Here is a 21,590-nt window from a genome sequence, read left to right on the forward strand (position 1 = left end):
CACTGCAGCACGAAGTTCTGTTGAGACACAATGAGGTTTTAATGCAAGTTGGCTGGTTGGTGCGGATGTGGCTAACAAATAAAAAACTCACTCTGAGATAAAAGCACCAGAAAGCATGACTAATATGGTTGTCCTGGTTCTACTGGCCAGTGCAAGTGCATTAGAACTCCATGTGGTTGTAACAGATTTTTAACAACTGTGCACAAACACTAATTTCTTTAATAGATGGGGCCTGTAATGACGTGTCAATATAGTTAAGATTATTTGCTTCGCTTAGTTAATAGTGCCTAAAAGCAGTAGCAGGGACAGGCCTCACACTTGGTGAGTGGAAGAGACATTTTACTGCCTGGTGTAGATAACAATTACAGAATTTTTCTGTTTTTTTTGCCTGAATGCCTTCTTATGAGCTTCTAATGAGACAAGACAATTACTGCAACTTGGCTTAACAGACCTCAAAACAGGAGTCATGACTTCTCAGAGATTGTCAATGCTCCTACAGACTGGACTTTCATGCTTAACAGAAGCAAGAATATTTCTTTATTTTTGGAAGGAGGGCAATGCCACTTATGAGGGCTCCATCCTTGCATTAAGAGCACAATATTGGTTCTTATGTGAGAAAGCTCCAAACTTCAAGTCAGCTGATTGGACATAGTAGCTAGCAGGACGCCCTTTCAGGCACAGGAAATATAACAGCAGCTCCTGCAGGGGCTCAGTCCAGGTAGCACTGTAAGGAGCAGAATGAGGGTCTAAAGTTATGCTCTCTGATCTTGAGAGGCTGGAAAAAAGGGTGTTGTCCTAAGAAGGCATTTAATGTTGGGATTTGTGCAAAACTTTTTTCTTGAACCTACTGAGAATATTATACTACAAGAACTAGACCTTTTGCTCATACTTATACACCTGCTTAAAACCCTCTTGCAGGAACTCAGGGCTGTGTTTCACTTGGTTAAACGATAGTCTCTTGGCTGGAGCAAAGTCCAAGTTCTATTTGTTTACTTCTTTTCAGGTCCATGAACTTTATCCAAGCATCCATTCTGAACCTGTCTGATTCCAAGTGGAGGATTAGGTTTTTGCAGTAGCAGACGTCCTCTGAGACAGACACATCAGATGGCTCAATGCTACGTTAGGCCAGAAAGCCACAGCTTCTTTAGTTAGAAAGGCATAAATAGTATCACGGCTGCTTCTCCTTCCTATCTTTTGTATGGTTCTAGGGAAATGGAAAAGGTAGGAAGATATACAGCGCAGACACTGTCATGCTTTGAAAGAGGTTGTTCACCACCTCACATTCTGGGTCCAATACATGGAGAGGAGACTGCTTTCTAGACACAAAAAAGGCCAACCACCGTCACAGTGACTTACAATGAATGAAAATATTTCTGGATGCACATTCTATGCTAAGATGAGCGGGGGGAACTTCTGACATGTAAGCCTTGGTATCCATCTCCCCCTTGATGGGCAGTACACATACAGAGGGAAACTCTGCTCTGCCCAGGACTAGAGAAGTTGATTTTCACTCTTGGCTCAGGTGATCATGTTCTTATTTTTAGGAAAACAGCTGTCAAACACACTGATGGCTAGAACCAAAACAAGTTTGATCCAGAGAAGGAAAGATGCTCCATAGACTTCACTGATTCATTGGTTCCTGCAGGTGGTGTGCCTGTATCTAGAATCTATTCCCTGGTTTGAATTAAGAGACGAATGAATCTCTCTATTAAACCCAGCTGGCATCAGAGCTAGGATCACTCTGCCTAATTCAATAATAGGTGGAGCTCTTAAAACAAAACCCTGCTTCTGCATTCAGTTGACATAGGATGTCAATGGATGTGATAAAGAGGTGGAGGGGATAACCTGAATTACTGGATAGGTCTCATATGACTGCTGGATCATTAAAAGCACACATGGGATTGATTAAAGATCGTTCACTACACCCAATAGGCATACAGAGCCACAGGAATTACCACACGGCTATGGCTTGGTCTCTTCTGCACTGATCTACCATACTGTACACGTTGAAGGTGAGCAGGGGAACTAGTTGCTGATTTTATTTAAAGGGAGCAAAACTGGTCCCAGAGATTGCTCCAATAGTATTTCAAGTGGTTAACGATCTCCCTCTCCTCAAAGTGGTCAGATTTATTGTCCCTTCCTCCCCCATATGAGCCTCTTCTAAGTCTTTAGGCTTTCAAGGCAGGTACTGGTGGCCTAGGGTTCGAGGATGGACAGCTCATCTCTATCCTTTCTACTGCATGAGATCCAGATGGGCCTGCAATTCCCCTGTAGACCTCAGCCTGGGATATCAATAGAGATCCTTTAAAAGGCTTGTTGTAGAGATTGTGGCAGTAGGAAAGAGCTGGGTCCAATGACTCCTTACTGCACACACTGCCATCAGCAGTATCTGTGCTGAGTCCACTATCCTCCACCATCTACACTGAAGGGAGAGTGAGGATGTGACTGAGCTCAACAGTTAAAAGGTGGTATGAACTCCATCTTCCATCTAGCAAGCTGTCCTTCTGGCATCAAGATGAGAGCAGGAACTGCTTGCCCCCATTTTTCCAATCCTGCTCAGGAGTGGGGGGCTAAAGCAACCCTGCTTGGACTGGCTGAGAGAGAAAGAGACTGCACCCTGCCCATAAAGCCAGTCAAGCTCCACAATCAGACACTAAACGGGTGAAGAACAGACCCTTCCTTTTGCCTCTGGCTTTTCTCAGCCTTGCTCAGTCTCTGAAAATGCACCAAAACACTGCAAATGCTTAAGATGGAGAAACAAAGCTGAGGGGATAATCTCCCTAAAATGCAAATGAAGCCCTAGAACAGAGACCGGAATCACACAGCCAATTTGCTGAGCCAAAACAGTACTCAGAAATTTGAAATGAAGTTGGGAATTTTCCCTCAGAAAAGCTCTGCAGCAGGGAGGTCTGGCTGTGCCATCTGCCACTGTGGGTGCACATAAGAACAGGCAGAACTTCAGGGAGCAGGGCATTCGCCAGCTACCAGTGACTGACAGGTCCAGTTCTGCTCCCAAGCTGAAATACAGATGGTAATAGATTGGTGGACTTTTGTATGATGAATAAAGTTCCCTGCAACAAATGAAGATAATCAGTATAAAATTTGGCTCATTCCTCAGTCACAATATATTATGATAAATTTACATTTGAACAAAACATACAGGTTCCCTAACAGCAGTCCCTTCAGTAAGTGGACAGGCAAGATGATTTAGTCATCACCACTGAATCTTCTCCAATGGATAGTTCTAGCATTCTAAAGTCAATGCCCACATTTTATCTGTTGTGACACCAAGCCAATTCACAGGTAGTTGGTATTAGGAAAAAACAGTACAAGCAAAGACAGGACCAATGTAGTAAAAGCCTTCTGTGCCATGCCTCTAGCTAAATTTTAAGAGCTCAACCATGTTAGGAGGTGTTCAGTATCCCGTTTGGGCACTCAGGGGAAAAGATAAAGGAGAAGGGGGGAAATGGTTTATGAATTCCTGCTCACTACATGCTCTATGAAACTGTTAATTAAAAATCAGATCCTGAATTGCTGGAAATTCAGGCATAAAAGGACTACAAAAGTCAATACACCCGATACAAACCAACGGAGCAGGAAGTGTGCATGGGTAATGCAAATATATTCTCTTTTCTCAAAAGTCAGCAGGATTGTAAAATTCTTTATAAATTATTTAAATATATAAAATAAGTTTTGCAAATATACTGAATATTAAAGAAAATTTTTCAGTCCCTGTAGTGACTCCCAACTCCACACAAGGAAAATGGAAACCTACAGTACACTGTACACTGGGGAGAAAAGGTAGGAAGTTACATTTTTGCTACATGCTCTAAGGGAGTCTGTTTGAATATTCAACAGTGTCCAAAAAATCTTGTTTAAAGCAATGAGACCCATCTGTATTTTTAAAGCTATAGTCACTTCATATCATGCCTATCAGACCATATAATGAATACAAAATGTCAAAAACCAATTTTACACAGCACAGAATGAAAATTAAATTCTCCAGAGCCCCATTCTGCTTTCAACTGTTAAACTCAAAATACATCATTAAAAAGACACACAAACTAATGCTAGCACATGAAAATATTTCCAGGAATATGTTAGTCTTTATTCAACTTTTTAGCTATGACTCTTCCATTCAGAAGCTGGAGAGAATCTTTCCATTGGTTTGTCTTACTGGTTAATTCTGGATAAAAAGATTTTGCAGAATTTGACATTAATTTAATTTTTCATTTATATTCGGTTATTCAAAGTTTACATAACCTTTTCAAAGTTGTTCCTTACAATGTATGGAATTTAAGATTAAAATAAAACTCTACTTTTAACATAACCTTTCTATAATGTAAAAATATTCTACGTATGTTTAACACATCAAGAATGCTAGTCATTTATTTTGTTGAGGGAAAACTATTTAATGCATGTTTCAGTATAAAAAACAACTGTAAATGTTTAGTATCAATGTGTCCGTTAAATTGGGTGCCACCCAGTGTTTAATTTCCGCAACTACAGTATAATACTGCATTTACAAATACAGAATAGCGATTCAAACATACGTAACAGTTTTAAACAACTGCAAATTTGAGATGCTGCTTACTTTTTACATTTATCTTTTCTCCCATTGTGGCAACTTTACATCTTTGAAAGAATGAGTGCTTAATTATCAAAACTATTATAAAAATAGCAGCATTCTACTAAAACATGAAAAGCAGACCCATGCATTAGGAGTTCGAATGCAGATTTCTGCCTTCCTTTTAGATTATCAAAATCTTTTCAAGTTAATTTCAAGGCAAGGGTATACAGAAAGATACTGCATAGTATGATTGGACACTAATCTGAACTGGGTATTTAATCAAAATCCATGATAATTACAGGGTAAACAATTTTATTTCAAAATACAGGTTTAACTCGAAATGTAGTGATGAATGCATAAGAGGCAAAAATGCAGACTTTTACAGCAGATATTACTGTCTCACTTCCATCCAGATGTAAGAGCTCTAATTTGTGAAAAGACAAAATAGTTGTGGCATTATCTGTTTCTAAAGAAATATAAATACTTTAAAACAAACACTGAAAATAAATTCTCATTTGATGTAACAAGCTACACTCATTACTGATGTTTCAATCTTCTTAAAAGAAAGGTATTTTACCCAATATATCAATGAAGAATAATCCTTGGAGGAAAAAAGTTGGAATGTAAACCTCTTAGCTCAATTTAGATCTGTAAGTGGGGAAAAAAGACAGCATAGTGAGAAAGATAATTTTGACCATGTGAGCAAACAAACAATTCTACCTTTAAGATGTATCTTAATAATGTATCTTAGAGAACGGAAGATTCACAACTTATTTCACAATCGATTTTTTTTTGCCCCCAGTTTCCTTTGCCATTTTTTTTAAATGAGTACGTAATCATTTACCCCTTCCCTCCCAACTCATCTCCTCTAGGGAAGTTAATGTTCAATGTAAAATCATCTCAATGAATAAACAGTAAAATACAAATAGGCAGGGCTATGATTTTCCTGAAGAAGCAAAAAGAAAAATAATCCGAGCTGTGAGGTAAAGTTCCAAATCAAAACACAAACATAGTTTAAGAAGTCACTGGCAAAATGAACTGGTTCCTGTTTAAATCTTCCTACTACAAAAATGCTCCAGCATACAAATTACAACTTTTTCACACTAACTGTGAATTTGAGATCATTTTACTCAAGAGTCTAACTGGATTAAAAAGAAACTGCAAGCATGCTAACACTTCAGAGTGTTTCTTCATGCTGTTTTATTCTGCCCTCTTATCCTTTGGGCAGAAATCTTGCTATCTGCCTGATACACCTAATTTACAGTATTGTGTCATCTTATACTATATAAATGATTAATAAACAGTCTCAGCTGCACTTTAGAATATATTTTCCCCCACTTAAAATTCCATGTTCATAAGATATAGCACACTGTTTTCAGAATTTGCCTGAGGAATCAGAGGATGGGATTCTGAGTCATTGTTCATTTTGAGGGTGACTTGTCCACTAGAGCAGTGGTTTTCATCCTGGGGTCCGCTGACTACATCAAAGATTGCCAAAGGGGTCCCCCACCTCCATTTGAAATATTTTAGGGTTTCGCAAATGAAAAAAGTTTGAGAACCACTGCACTAGAGCTCTGAAATTGTCACATTAACTTGATTATTCTGTAGTGACTGCTGAGGTTGACTACATTCCTGCAACCATAATGTGATAATTTATTTCTAGCTCCCATAAACAGTGTTAAAGATCAAACTTTGACAGGTATGAAATTCTGTTATTAAAAACTGAAGCAATATTCACTGTATGACATCCTACAAATCTTTGATCTATGACTATGCAGAGGTCTGCAAGAAGTGCCATAACTCCAAAGGACAGGATTTTTGACCAATTTCACTTAGTCACTGGACAGCCTTCGAGAAATATCATCTAGCCCGGTTAAAGGCTTCAAAGCTTTAATACGTTATGCTACCTAAATTAAGTAGTAAACAAAGCAGTATTATCAAGAGTTGATGCTTCAAATAAATAAATAATAAATAAATTAATGGAGATATCCTATCTCCTAGAACTGGAAGGGACCTTGAAAGGTCATCGAGTCCAGCCCCCTGCCTTCACTAGCAGGACTAAGTACTGATTTTGCCCCAGATCCTTAAGTGGCCCCCTCAAGGACTGAACTCATAACCCTGGGTTTAGTAGGCCAATGCTCAAACCACTGAGCTATCCCCCCCCCGCCCCCATGTAGTATTCTTATTACTTACATCATCAATGTCCTCATCATCATCTCCAATATCATCAAACTGGATTTCATCATCATCACCAGGACCAAATGTGTCTGTTTCATTGATTTTAGCTAAACAGAGAGTTTTAAAAAAGTTAATTCACACATTAAAAACTGACAATTCACTGTGGGCTACTGACTTCCAATCTGATCTTGAAAGATTCTTACCGTGTTCTGGAAGTTCCCCATATGCCTTCAGACTTCTGGCTTCATCTGCATTGTATTTTAGAATGACATCCGCCTTGTTATCCTAAGTAAGAGAACATTTGACTGCATTAGTCAGCATTGTAGAAAGGTTTCCACTTCCTAAAAATGACAGGCTAGCAAGGTGTCTGTTAGTTGGACAGTTGAATCTTTTTCAATTCTTATGTCCTGAAATCACCCCCAAAATCCTTAGTTCTCAACTATTCTTCAATTTGCCACTACAAGTGAAAGAGGTAAACCTACACAGAATATTATAAGTCTTCCCTCCCTGAAGTCCTTTTTTGTTAAGCATTCTAAACTATTCTTTTTCAAGGTACATCTACATCTGTCATATATCACAAACTAAAGCTTTAGCTAGCATTAGCAGTCTAAATTTTAATCTATGCAGCTGTGTAATAAAATATTTCTTAATGGGTTGTTAATTTGTTGAAAGTCTATTCTGAAGAAATAGAATTCTCTTCATAATTCCATTAGCAACGAAATTCACATTCCAATAATTGAAGGTATCACACTGCACGTATATTTATTATGAAAACAGCCCATTAAAAATCCAGTACAATTGCCATTCACTGGACTCAACATATAGTTACTATAGGAAACTATTAGAGCCACACATTTTAAAGAAAAAACTAATGTAGTCTCTGGATTCAGTGACAGATTAAGGCAGGATTCTTCGAACAGCAAAGGGCTCAAAGAATACATTTATCTGAGTGAAATGGCTGGTGTGACAGACATGGCAATTTTCTGCAATATCCTTGACAAACCTTAATGAATTAAATTTAAGCATCTTTGGAGTCCATTGTATTAAATGTAAAGGTTATGTATTATTGTGAGCCCTGGAAGTGTTATGAACTTCAAAGAACTATACTGAACAATGGGCCACACAAGAATGGACTTTAGGCCAAACAATGTCAAGTGGTTTGCCTGGGGAATCTCCATGGGGAAGTGAAAGCAAATTCTCATCTCTGGTTATGAAAAAGCCCAGCCTTTTGAAGCTACACCCTGAGGGGACCATTGTCTACTGGCTATGCATCTGAAGAAGTGAGGTTTTTACCCACGAAAGCTTATGCCCAAATAAATCTGTTAGTCTTTAAGGTGCCACCAGACTCCTTGTTGTTATTGTCTACTGAGTTCTTGTTCCCAGAATCTGAAGAGTAAAGGCTCAAGATGTGTAAAGGAAAGACTATCCGTGTGTGCTTCTTTTGAGCTAAAGCTATTATGAACTTAAAACAAAACTCTGGGGCCTGTTTAGGCAGTCTGGCTTGCTGGAAATATCACACTGTAGTCAGGGGAGTGAGGGCCAGGTCTCCACCCAAGAGAGTGAGGGAAAGCAGCCAGAAGCCTAACAGAGGCAGCCCTTGCTGGACCACAAAGGGAGAAATACAGGTGCAGTTACATTGAACTGTGACGGCTGGCATCCTACCAGACTACTGGAGCAGCACTTTGCTCCATTTGCCAGTGAAATGCACAGGAGCAGCTCACCAAGCAGCCATTTCTGAAAAAGTCAGAGGCATTCTGATGCCATAGGGCATTTTCCGCACACACATGGTCTAAAGGGGCAATTTGGATGAAAACTGGTCCATTTACCCATGATGGAATTTGCCTTGTATTACAAATATAAAAATAATCAAATATGAAACATATTTAACGTGATACAGTTAAACACATAGTAAGTGCCAGTTAAACAGAAATTATTTGCACAATGCTCTCTAGCAGACTTTTAGTGCCAGTTAAGTCATAAGCCATGCTATTTACTATAATACATATAAGTGCTAAATCAAGAAGAATATTTACCTGGTAGTCTCTTAAGCCAACCAATATAATATCTGATGTATTTATCCAAACCTGAAAGTCAGAAACAAGGAACACTTATTAAAAAAACCTCTACAAATCCACATTTGTCCATCTGGAATTTAACAGCAATAAGTTCAAACACTATACTTGTGGATCTACTAAAATATTAAAACAAACTGCAGACACTATTTTTCCTAAACAAGAAAACAAAGACATCCCCACTTCATAACACTTGGTTTCAATTTTACATTACATAATTAACTGTTGGTGGGGATAATAGTTGACCAAGCATGTTACAGAACTCCATCACCACAGCAAATCAAGTGATTTAGACGTCTCCAGCCCTATGGATGGCTACTAAGCCATTAAATTTGGGTAGGCCAAAGGAAGTCTAACCATTTTATTGACCGAGTTCCACAAAGGGTCTGTGCGCAGAGAAGTAAAACTTCACAGTAAAGTGAATGAGAGGAAGAAGCCAAGCAGAAGAGAAAATGCAAGAAATCTAACCTGGACTGTTTCTGTTGAGTGACTAGGTTAAAGTGATTTTCTAAAAGTTGGACTATTTTATTCATTAAAGAGATACTATGAACGGGTCATTTTTCAAAGATGACGTGAATTCACATTAAAAGAAATGAAGATTAAAAATATGTTGAACTATTCACTGTGCATTATTCCAATGGTTTACATTGTTCTGCAATAGGGAAAAATAGAGTCTTTCCTTATACTTAGATTTAAATTTCAACTCTTTGAGGCAGGGACCATTCATTAAGCATTTGTACAGTGCCTAGCATGGTAAGGGGCTTCAAGTCAGGGATCCCTAAGCACTACTGCAATTCAAATAAATAATGTAGTAACTGGCATAAATATGATATTGCATTAAATAAATATTTAGGAATTAAGTTTATTGGAATCCTAAATACTTACTGACATCCTGTAATGCAGGGGTTCTCAACCTTTTTCTTTCTGAGGCCTGTCCCAACATGCTATAAAAACTCCAGAGCCCACCTGTATCATAATAACTGGTTTTCTGCATGTAAAAGCCAGGGTTGGCATTACAGAGTACTAAGCAGGGCAATTGCCTAGGGCCTCATGCCACAGCGGCCCCTGCAGAGCTACATTGCTTAGACTTTGGCTTTAGCCTCGGGAGGTGGAGCTCAGGGCCTGGGCTTCAGTCCCTTGTGGCAGGGCATTGGCTTTCTGCCCTGGGCCCCAGCAAGTCTAATGCTGGCCCTGCTCGGCAGCCCCCATGAAACCTGCTCGGTTGAGAGCCACTGCTGTAATCCACGGTGTGAATGGGAGGCTTTTTTGTACCATAACAGGGAGAGAACCCTCAGTGAGAAAGGTGCATCTCCTATCACTTACACAGACAGGGATGCAGACTATGTAGAAATCAGCCAAACAGCTTCATAAGATCTATTGCAGAGGCAGATATTAGACACAGACTTGACTGTGTGGTAGGACTTGTTAGGCTTTTTGCTTAAATGGATTTTTTCCCAAAGAGAGCATACACCATAAAAAAGACTCAGGGAACTAGATTTTATGTCTTTATCTAGATGTGTGAATGAAATGAAAGATAATTTAGTCAACTGATCACATGTTCTGCTGTTAATGTACATTCTTTTTTTTTTTTTTTTTTTTTTTTTTTTTTGGTTTTTACTGTACTTAACTTTCCTCTGCAAGCCTGGCTGGCAACCAGGGGATCTGTAAGTTACTATTACCGTAAGTGCATAACTGGTTGGAAAACTGTTCTTAAAAAGAGTAGTTATCAGTGGTTCACAATCAAGCTGGAAGGGCATATCGAGTGAGGTCCTGCAGGGATTAGTTCTGGGTCCAGTTCTGTTCAATATATTAATCAATTATTTAGACAATGGCACAGAGTTATGCCACTTCTAAAGTTTGTGGACCATACCAAGCTGGGAGGGGTTGCAAGTGCTTTGGAGGATAGGAATAAAATTCAAAACGATCTGGACAAACTGGAGAAATGGTCTGAAGTAAACAGGATGAAATTCAACAAGGACAAATGCAAAGTATTCCACTTAAGACGGAACAATCAGTTGCACACATACAAAATGGGAAATGACTGCCTACGAAGGAGTACCACAGAAAGGGATCTGGGGGTTAAAGTGGATCACAAGCTAAGTGTCAGTCAACAGTGTAACACCATTGCAAAAAAAGGCAAACATCATTTGGGGATGTATTAGCAGGAGTGTTGTAAGCAAGACATGAGAAGTAATTCTTATGCCACATTGATTAGGCCTCAACTGGAGTATTGTTCTGGGTGCCACATTTCAGGAAAGATGTGGACAAATTTGAGAAAGAGCAATAAAAATAATTAAAGGTCTAGAAAACATGACCTATGAGGGAAGATTGAAAAAATTGGGTTTGTTTAGTCTGGAAAGGAGGAGACTGAGAGGGGACATGATAACAGTTTTCAAGTACATAAAAGGTTGTTACAAGGAGGAGAAAGAAAAATTATTCTCGTTAACCTCTGAGGATAGGACAAGAAGCAATGGGCTTAAATTGCAGCAAGGGCAGTTTATGTTGGATATTGGGAAAAACAACTGCCAGGATGGTTAAACACTGGAATAAATTGCCTAGGGAGGCTGTGGAATCTCCATTATTGGAGATTTTTAAGAGCAGGTTAGATAAACACCTGTCAGAGATGGTCTAAGTAATACTTAGTCCTGCTGTTAGGGCAGGAGACTGGACTAGATGACCTCTCAAGGTCCCTTCCAGTCCTACGATTAAGATTAGTTGGAGAACAGAGTGGAGTTACAAAAGCAGTCAGTACACAGACACTTTAATATTTAGAATGTGTCAATGAATTTAGTGGATTGTACTGGGATGCCTTTTTCTACAACTGAAAGTTACCACAACTCCAAGTCCCCCCAGCTTGACTGAGAACATAACCTGAAGTTCTGATTGCATTTCCGAGCCTAGAAATATCTTGATTTAAAATGCAGTATGGATTTTTACTTAATTCACCTGTTAAAAAAATCCACGCAAGTTTTCTTTAAATCAGCAGCCTGAAAATGGCACTACTTTCTTCATACGATTATCACAATATATTTGAAGAAAAATTTCAGAGATTTTGGGCTTGGGTCCCAGTTATGCTATGGAGACTGTACACCACATTGGTAGTGAAAAGGGGCCTTAAAGTGCGTGTAAATGAAGCTGACCTAAGATTCAAGCCTTTTATTTATAAGCATGTTGGTTGGCAATCAGCATTTTACTAAACAATTTCAGACTACAAAACAAACATTCTCAATTTGATCAACACTAAAACTCTGCTGTATTCACTGGCCAAAATCTTTGTTAATGCAGAGATAGCATTGACCAGAAGTGTCTTAGATCTGCCCAGAATGTTTCATGCCCCTAAACTTTAACCTCAGAAACCCGGAAATACAGAGTTAAGGTACACAGAGATGCCCCACCCAGAGATGACTAGGACCATTGTGGATATACTGCAAGTATGTTTCACAGCCAGTGCGACCCTATAATAAACAGGCAAGAGGAAAGACTGGTGAGTGTGCCATTTTATTAACTATATTCTCAGCTGCCTGCACGAACTCCAACTATTCTTCACTATGTTAGTGACAGCTGTAGTGACTGATTCAGGGATTACTTGCAGCTGGCACAGATTAGATTATGAGAAGAGGTGCATCTGGTGGTTTGTGAAGAGAAGGTGAAGGGGTCGAGTATAAGCCAGGCATAGTCTGCTTCTGTTCACTAAGGTGAGGACATGGTCTGACAGTTCACCCTAGTGTACCCATGCGCACTGTATCCATACTGTGACAGGTGTTACTGATATATACAATATCTTTGAGACTATTGTTCCAACATTATAAACGTTAACTGTATCTTTGTGAGCCAGAAATTGTACACTGGCAGGTTACCCAGCTCCCTCTAAGAACTAAAATCAGAGGGGAGGTGTGTGTGTGTGGGTGTGGGGGTAATTACTGTAGACCTGGAACAGGAAAACTGTAGAGAAGTACCATCCCTCAGGTGAATAGCATATACTGGTTCAGAACAGGTTCAAGAAGTCCAGGAGACAAAGAATGAGCCAAAAGTATCAAAGGCCAGCCTGAACTGACTGAGGAGCCCTCATTTTTGATCTGACAACTTATAGATTGTAACCAAGAGGGCAAACCCTGCTGAAAGGGTTTGAAGGACTTTGAAACCTATCAGGTTTACCATGTGGAAGACGGGTGACTTCTGGTAAACCTAACATGTGTATAGAAGTTTTAGGATATATTTTCTCTAATGTTTTTGTCCTAAAAATAAGTGTATTTTGCTTTGCAAAAGCTGACGGGTCTTCACTGTTGTAGCACTTGAGAGAGAGAGAAACTGCAGGTGCTAAGCTAAGTTTAGACCTGCTGGGATACGCACAGTGAAGGGAAAGAATTCTAGCCTGGGAAGGAGGGAGGGGAATGCAGGTGCCTGCCTATAGAGAGGTGACAGAGGCCTGAGTCCTAAGGGGACGTCCCTTAAGCAGACCAAGGATGGGGCAGAGGCACAGTTAACCCCCAAAACTGGGACACCCACATTGCTCCACATCATCTGGAAGCACAGTGCCATAATGGCTAGTGGGGTCAAGCTGGGCCATCATTCAGAGTTCAGATTACAGGGCAGTGTGTACTGTTGGGCCTACAAATTTACTTGAATTGTAAGCTCAAATGTAAGTAGTATGTAAAAGGTTATAAGATGTTACAATAATTTATAACAACAAATGTTGATGGGAAAAGGTACGAAAGGGAGACCGAATAGCTGAATTAGTCTAAACGAAAAGGCCAAGTTGATATGATTCAAGGTCTGTGTTGACATTATGCTTGTTAAAAAACAGGAGATATGACACCAGAGGATAATGAGCCAAAGTTGGTATGTCAGATATTAGGCCTAGTTGGTGGACAAAATAGTGACAGGTTAGACCAGGTGTAGGTAACCTGTGGCACGCGAGGTGATTTTCAGTGGCACTCACACTGCCCGGGTCCTGGCCACCAGTCCAGGGGGCTCTGCATTTTAATTTAATTTTAAATTAAACTTCTTAAACATTTTAAAATTCTTATTTACTTTACATAAAACAATAGTTTAGTTATATATTATAGACTTATAGAAAGAGACCTTCTAAAAACGTTAAAATGTATTACTGGCATGCAAAACCTTAAATTAGAGTGAATAAATGAAGACTCGGCACACCACTTCTGAAAGGTTGCTGACCCCTGGGTTAGACTATTATACCCATCACTCCCTTCTTGGGTCCTTAAATGAAAAATTTTGTTGGGAAAGTATGAAGGAACAAAAGAACAGACACACAGAACAGATAAAGGCTACTAGAGCAAGCTTCACCAATCAGATGCCAATCCAACTGTTTCATTGGACCTCAGGCCTTCATCATCTTGAACCTGAGAGGTGTCTTAACTAGAACTGGCCAGAGAGAGAGAGAGGGGGACCCAGATGATATTGTCATACCTACAGGCTCCAGCTGAATTCCAAGCACGCCTGGGATGACAGTTATTACCATCTTTGATAGCATCAAAGATGGTCAACTAGGGGGATTTTCTTTCTGAGATTAAACTTCAACAACAGCAGCAGCATCTCTAGCCCATCTTAACTGACTTATCCTCTTTTCCCCCAAAAGGATAGTTATTACCATCTTTGAGACCACCTAAGAGATGGACAAATGCGGGTTTTCCTTCTAAAGACTCTACAGCTAAAGAGAAAACAAGCAAGGGACGCTGTTAAAATGAAAGCCTTACTCAATAGTTCACATTTCAAATACTTTAACTGTTTTTCCTTCTTTTCTGTATTGTTAATAAAAGGCTAAAAATGATGTGTTTGAACCTTTGGTTTGTCTAAACTAGAAGAATTATGGTAGAAAATGGAGAGGTTTTCTGTGTTTATTTTTCATGATAAACCTAAAATAGTGTTTTGACTGATGAGAACATCCTGGCTCCCCAGTAGTCAATGTGTACCATATGCCAGTGCTTAGAACAGGGTGTCTCTATTATGGGTGCATTTCCTGAAATTCAGCAACACCTTTGACCATGCTGACATTGATGAGCGTGGTAGCTACTTGCTATTCTTTGATCACACTCAGTTCCATTGCTCAGGAAAGAATGAGAAGCATGATTCTATCACTTTAATGTTTCTGCTTACTAGAGTTGATAGTCGTCCCTCTATTTAATTAAAGCTATTTTCCTTGACAATATTTCTGAAGTAAAATCAGAGTATGCATGTGATTTTAGAGTATTTGGAAATATCAATTTAAACAAGAAGTTTTGCTTTCAGGGCAAACTTGCCGGATGGAGTACCTGCAGAATGTAAACAAAGAGCAACTAATGTGCTCAACATATGTTGTCAGAAAGCTGACAATGCTGTTTGCTTGGCTTAAATGGCCACAGCATGTCACCTTGAGCCACTCCTGTTATTCTGATGCCAGGCTACCTGTAAAACAATCAGGTATGCAACAGAGCCTTTGTCCTGTTGCACATGTGATTTCTGGGGGACTGTATCTTGTGAACCTTTGTTCAATTACCTCAAATTTGGACCACTAAACCTATCCTCTTGAGGAACAGCAATTTGCAAGTCTATCCAAGTAAGCATGAAGATTTTTACAGTAAGCTGGTCTCAATTTTAATTACCATCATGCTATCCACCAATCTACTCTGACCCTGTAGGCTTAAACTCAAGCCAAAATTTAGAGTTTGTATAGAGTTTTATAAAACCCAAGTCCAACAGAAATGTTTCTGTAAAATACAAAACTGACAGTTTTTAAACAAGCAAAAACCTCTCCTGAAACATCTGCATCCCCAAGAACCTGAAAGTTAGTGTGACTACGGGCAAGATTTAAACTTCCTTCATTGCCCTTGCCAAGAGAAGTACAAGTAGCTAATTATCTGAACAAAACTAAATATGAGTTTTAAAATTCTTTCAATTTTAATAATCTAAAGTTGCTAGTACCATAATTAAGGAAATTTTTAAAGTGTCCCTTTATTTAGAGTATGTGTAGCCATATCAATTTTCAGAAGATTGCCTGTTCTGCTTGGTATGTATTCATTTATTTTCCATGTAAGTGATTTAGACTTACCTTTTTTCTTAGCTTCCCTCTGATATGACATAACCTCTTCACACCATCAAAACATAATGCCTCCAATCTTCCATTGCCCAACATCTTGATCACCTGAGCATACTCTGGAAGAGATAGTCCAAAATGTTGCTGAATTACATAATTTTAAACAGCCAACAGGAATTTTTACAAGGAAAAAAATGATGTATTTATTTTACTGTTGCACCAAGGAGCCCTAGTCATGGACCAGGATCCCACTTTGCGAGGCACTGTATAAACAGAAAAGACAGTCCTTGCCCCAAGAAGCATACTCTGGAGGCTCTGTGAGGGGAAGTTTCAATGGTGCCTGGGCCTGTGGTGGTCACTGCCACAGACCTGCTAGGTGATCTTGCCTTAGAATGGGATGAGGAGTGGAACCTCTGTGACCAAGAAGCATCTCAGGGATTCTATGGAGGCCACTGGTATGGGTAGGACACTGGGGCGAGTAGGCTCCAGCCAGGGGCGCCCCGTCCTGACTGCAAGACCAGTGCCAATCCTGATACCCTCAGTGCTCCATGAACAACTCCCTCAATATGGGTCAGGTGATGGAAAGCAAGAGGAGGAAGATCCTAACCTGGATGCCAAGGAGTCCTGGGCTTCAGGGGATGAAGATGGAGCCAGCCTTGAGGGTGGGAGCAACTGGTCTGACTCATTCATAGCCCAGAACGAATTGGGAACTGGCACTGACAGTGGAAACTATATTAGCAGTGCCAAATATGCCTCTATCATTTCCGGTGCTGGAAGAAGTGCTGACCCCAAAGTCAGCAGCAGTACCAGGATGACTGATGGTACCCAAGTGGAGGGAAATGATTGCCACCCTGGTAACACAGGTGGCACCAACAGCAAGGGTGCTGAAGAAATTCCTGGCACTAAAGAGGTCTCTTGCACCAAGCCCAGCCCCACTTCCACTGACTATGGAAGGAAACAGCGGGGTGTAATGCTGACAGACAGGTTCAGCAGCCCACCCAGCCAATGGGGCTATAAACAATGTAGCTCTGGCAAAGTCTTGATTACTTTAATAGCTTTCTCTGGTTTTGACAAATGCAAGAGCACCTAGTATTCACTTTCAAGGCTCTTCGTAGTCAATCCCCACTCTACCTAACACCTCTGATTTATTATCAAGCTGTTGATGCTCACTGATTGGTCCATTATGCTAGCCTTCACCGCCACTTGTTCACCTTTCAAAGAAGCACCTTCATGCCTTATCCTGTGTAGCCACACACGCTTGGGAGGTGTTCCACATAAACATCCACAAAGCTGCCTCATTTTCCATTTTCAGATCCCTTCTCAAAATTCCTTTGCTTTGATGTCAAATTTTTTGTAGGCAACAGTTAGCTTGCTCATGTGGAGAGACCACCGCTTGCCATGTTGACCAATATTTTCAGTGTGGATATATTCCAAAAATCACAATGTTACAAAGATTTTTTGTTTTCATCACTGCAACTTTATGGATATTATAAATGTTAAAGTTTTATTGTTGGAACAAATGCAAATTTGAATTGATATGCGCTTAAATAAGCCATAACCACACTTTAAAAAGTCTTTATGTTACTGTTGGTATCTAAAGTGACTACATGTTTTCTATACTGAACCCCTCTTACATTTATGCATGCTTTATTTTTTTCCCCAGAATATTTTTAAAAGATATACAAGTCCCTACATTTATTATCTCTGACTTCCAGATCAAGTGCGCTCATTTTACACATGACAACAATTTGTGGATCCATCACCACCCCTCTCCACCTCTACAGAAAGATTACAAAAACAAGCAGATCATTTGGGGACAGGAGAGCACAGCATATTCTTCTCCCCTCTTTTGGTGTATTCTGAATTCCATCTTCAGGGGGTCCTACTGTCCTTAAAAGGATGCTGTCCCTAGATCACACTGAAAAGCTCTCCTTTCATACATATTAGCCTTCAACAGAGAAATGCAAAGCCCCTAGCACCTGCTTGTTAGACGGGAGAAGGATCTTATGCTAGCTCCTTTCCCCATGGGAAGGTCCTCTGCTACTTGACTACACTTCCAGTCTCTTGGACAATGCTAAAATCTGGTTGCAACTACTCCCCCTCAGACTGCAGTTGGGTCCTCTTCTCCTGCATGTAGGTTCAGGACCTACATCTGCTGTTGCTCATAGTTTACATAAGCAGCTGCATGAAAATGACATGATTCACAGTGGCCCACTAGCATTTGTTTTTCAAGTTTCCCATCCACCAGTAAACAAACCAGTTTCATTCCACTGCTTCTTAAAGTGACGAAGACTAGCAGGGACAATGGAGCGGACCACAGGCTCCAGAAAACACACTGCATTTCACATGTAGAAGATTATCTTTGAGGGATATTATGTCAAAAACAGCATAAAGATCAATGCCCTAGACACCCACACTCACTAGGGAAAATCCACTCCCAAAAGTTGTATTTCAAGCCCTGCTCTAGTACACTAAAATATCTCCTTAACATGGGTTAGAGTACAGATGCTTAACACATTGGAATATCACCACTGGAGAGCTGTGTTCAACTGGATAGATGGAATTTGTTCTAGAGTTGGGGAGATTTTCCTAGGGAGACTTATTTTCCTTTTTGTATGTGGTTGATAGACTGACAGGTGCATAAAATAAATCAGCTCAATTTTCTTAGTATGACTACCACACAATGTGATGCAATTGAAAAGCCTATGAGTGTTGCAAGTCAAGGAGGCGCATCACAAGAGCTACAAGACTCTAAGTCAATTTGTGTTTTAGCCATTGGGGAAATTTTAAGCAAAGCTTTTGCCTGAATTTCATTTGGTTACCAAGCCAAATAGCTATCTGACTGCTAGGTGAACACTCAGATATGCTCACCATTTTACTACACTCCTCCTCTACCCATTCACGATCTTATGGGTTTCCCCATAAGACAGTCATTCATTCATCATGGTGCCTCTGGCAGAGGACGGTTGAACGTTGCTCCCTATAGCACAGTGATGTCACTGCGTGAGCCAGAGGTGATCTCTAGAAAAAAAAACTAGGAACAATTTACACATAGGAACTAATGTAACCTTTTTTATCACACAGCAGCGCAAACTGCTTGAGGAGCAAAGAACTGAACTTATTTCTTAGGTGATATTAATAAATGGGAAGTGAAGTGGATATATCTTCACTCCCATTCAATTTGTCTTTTGCTAAATATATTCCCAAGATGAAGATGCTCCATTCCATCACATCAAAGTACTTTTGTAGTTTTCAAACATCCAAATGAAACCTATACACAGCCCAATTATCCCTTGTGTAGAAACCTTCAAAGTATTGTAGCTACCATATTTGACTGAAAACATATAGTGACAATTACAATTTGAAATCTCACCTTGTCCATCCTCCTTGAACACTAATTCTCTCTTCTCCGATTCATTCTCATTCTTACCTCGTCGTCTGTTTTTACCTCCCTTACCTAAATTGAAAATAAAATAAATCACTACATGCAATTTAGAAATCTATATAAAATCATGTATTGGAAAGATAAAATAGCAATAATTTGTTAGACCTATGGAAATCTAATTTCACTACTGCAGCTTTAAAGCACTATATCTAGGACTGTGATAAAACTGATCTTGCTTCTTAAAGCACTATACCATGATGATTTCAAGGTTCTTTCAAAAAGGATGAAGAGGCTGCCTAAAGTCAAAACTGCAAGAGACAAATTTTTAATTTTCATGTTCCTAATAAATGTGATGAGAAAAGTAGTATTCCTTTGAACTCTTAGAAGTCCAGCATAAGCTACAAGAAAGACTTAAAAACCTATTCTCTTCAGCAACAGTTTGATTATCTCATCTCTGTTCTAACCCTTCCTAATTCTGAGCTGAAGTGGCAGGGCTAGGATACAAGAAAAAAATTCCACATGAAACAGACACAGAAGAAATTCATGTGCATATAAATTCTTCAGCCACACACCACAAAAGAACATGTAGGAGAAACTGAATCACATCTCAAGAGCACCACCCATCCCTCAATCTCACCTCAATGATAGTATGCTAAAGCCATCTTGTTATTTTATTTAAAGTCTGGAGGTGTTTTGTGTTTCTTTGGATCAATTTCAGCAATATTTACTATCAAATTACCTCATCTTTGTTCTTATTTTACCATTGTCAAACAAGGGATCAATTAAAAGATCACATAGTAGTAACTATCGACTATTTAAACTCACTTTGAAAATTAGGTAACAGAAGCCTTCAAAAGAGCATTTAACACCATCACCCCTGAACATGCAATTGATTGCATCCTGGTGGACCTCAGTTAATCAACCTTCATGACTGTTCAGGAAAGAGAGAAACTACAAAGGGGCTCTGCGATGAATCTTCAGTTTCAGTTGTACTGCTGCTGCTACTGGTGAACACATTCTTGCAAGGACTGGGGAAGCATCCATGTGAGCTCCCCACCCCAAATCAGTGACTGATGTCATTATGCAAATAATGAAGACAGAAAAGTGTAACCTACTCAACAAAAACATGAAAGTGACTACAGTACACAAAAGATAAAGTTCAACAAACAGACATTTGAAAAACTAAAGAAAAATAATTTTAGGGATTTCCTTTAGCAATAGTAGGTGCAAATATCCAGATGGACATGTGATTTTCAAATTCATGCTTTCCTTCTAAACAGCAGCATTTCAACAAGCTTCTGGCAACAGGATTCGTTTTCTTGTTGAAAGATCAGCAAGAACAGCTTGCAGGTTTTGTAAATCCTGCCTCCAAAAAACTGCTTCCTTTCTCTCCTTTCCTCTTTCACACCAGCACAGGAAAAAAACCGGGGAGGGGTCACATGTTAACAACACTTGTTAAGGTTTCTACCATATGGAAACAGCGGTGGCTGCTGGTGCCCCTGAGAAGATCGGTATGTACTAGAAGAACAAATGCTACTGTTAGGGAGCGGCGCATAGCAACAGTTGACACTTAAATGCTGGCTGAGTTTTGCCAGACAGGGGAACACACTTACTCCCAGAGTCCGAGGCTCTCTCTCTCTACACGAGTCTTTTTCTGCTTCTCGACTCAGCTGTAGCCTACGGCCCTGCACCCCCCGCCCTTCCTGCCAGACCCGTCGCGCATTGAGCCCCACTCACACACTCCGCGCACGTCGGGCCACGGGCCTGAGAGCAGCCCGGCGGGAGGGACCCCGCGTCAGCCAGCGAGGACGCCGCGGGGCAGTGGCTGCGCGGAGCCGTGAACCCGGGTCCCAGCCACTGTGTGAGGGGTGGGGAAGGTGCCCGTGACCGGGCTCGCTACACGGCGCTACGCGGCAGGAGGCCAGGCCAGGCCGCAAGGGCTGTGACCGCCCTGCCCGGATCCCCCACGTGAGGCGGCGAGATGAGCTCCGGCCTCGCTCCCCCCGGGAGCCCGCGGACCCTCGCGCTCCTGGAGCCGCCGCACCCCCGCCCAGCGAGCTCCGGCCCCGCTCCCAGCCTGCCCTGCGAGGAGAGGCTCCCGGCGCCGCCCCGAGCACAGGCCGCTCCAGCCCCAGGCCCGGCTGGCGCCGCCCGTACGGCAGGGGCCGGCCTGAGGAGGCCTCACCTTTATTCTTGGGCATGGCGCCGGCCGCTCCTCACTGCGGGGGGGTGTCTGCGCGCTGCTGCTCCCGGTCGGGCGGAGGGTTCCTGCGTGCGGCGCGCGGGCAGCGACTCGTCTCTCGCGGCGGCCGTTGGGCTTGGAGAGTCACGCGACAGGCAGAGCCTTACACG

At 40.8% G+C, this 21,590-nt stretch overlaps 1 protein-coding gene across 1 annotated transcript; it reads right to left on the reverse strand.

Annotated features, from left to right (window-relative positions):
- Positions 1–4,827: 4,827 nt before the first annotated feature.
- On the reverse strand, positions 4,828–21,590 carry LOC113406242 (eukaryotic translation initiation factor 1A, Y-chromosomal). Its single transcript, XM_026649843.2, has 7 exons — positions 21,424–21,590; positions 19,227–19,310; positions 15,869–15,972; positions 8,782–8,832; positions 6,952–7,033; positions 6,764–6,855; positions 4,828–5,218 (listed from the first exon to the last, which is right to left on the reverse strand). Exons 1-7 carry the CDS (start codon positions 21,437–21,439, stop codon positions 5,213–5,215), a joined length of 435 nt encoding a protein of 144 aa, XP_026505628.1. The 5' UTR covers positions 21,440–21,590; the 3' UTR covers positions 4,828–5,212.

Source organism: Terrapene carolina, unplaced genomic scaffold (assembly GCF_002925995.2).
Source record: "Terrapene carolina triunguis isolate 2854851 unplaced genomic scaffold, T_m_triunguis-2.0 Scaffold23, whole genome shotgun sequence".
In the NCBI taxonomy this organism is placed as follows: domain Eukaryota; kingdom Metazoa; phylum Chordata; order Testudines; family Emydidae; genus Terrapene; species Terrapene triunguis.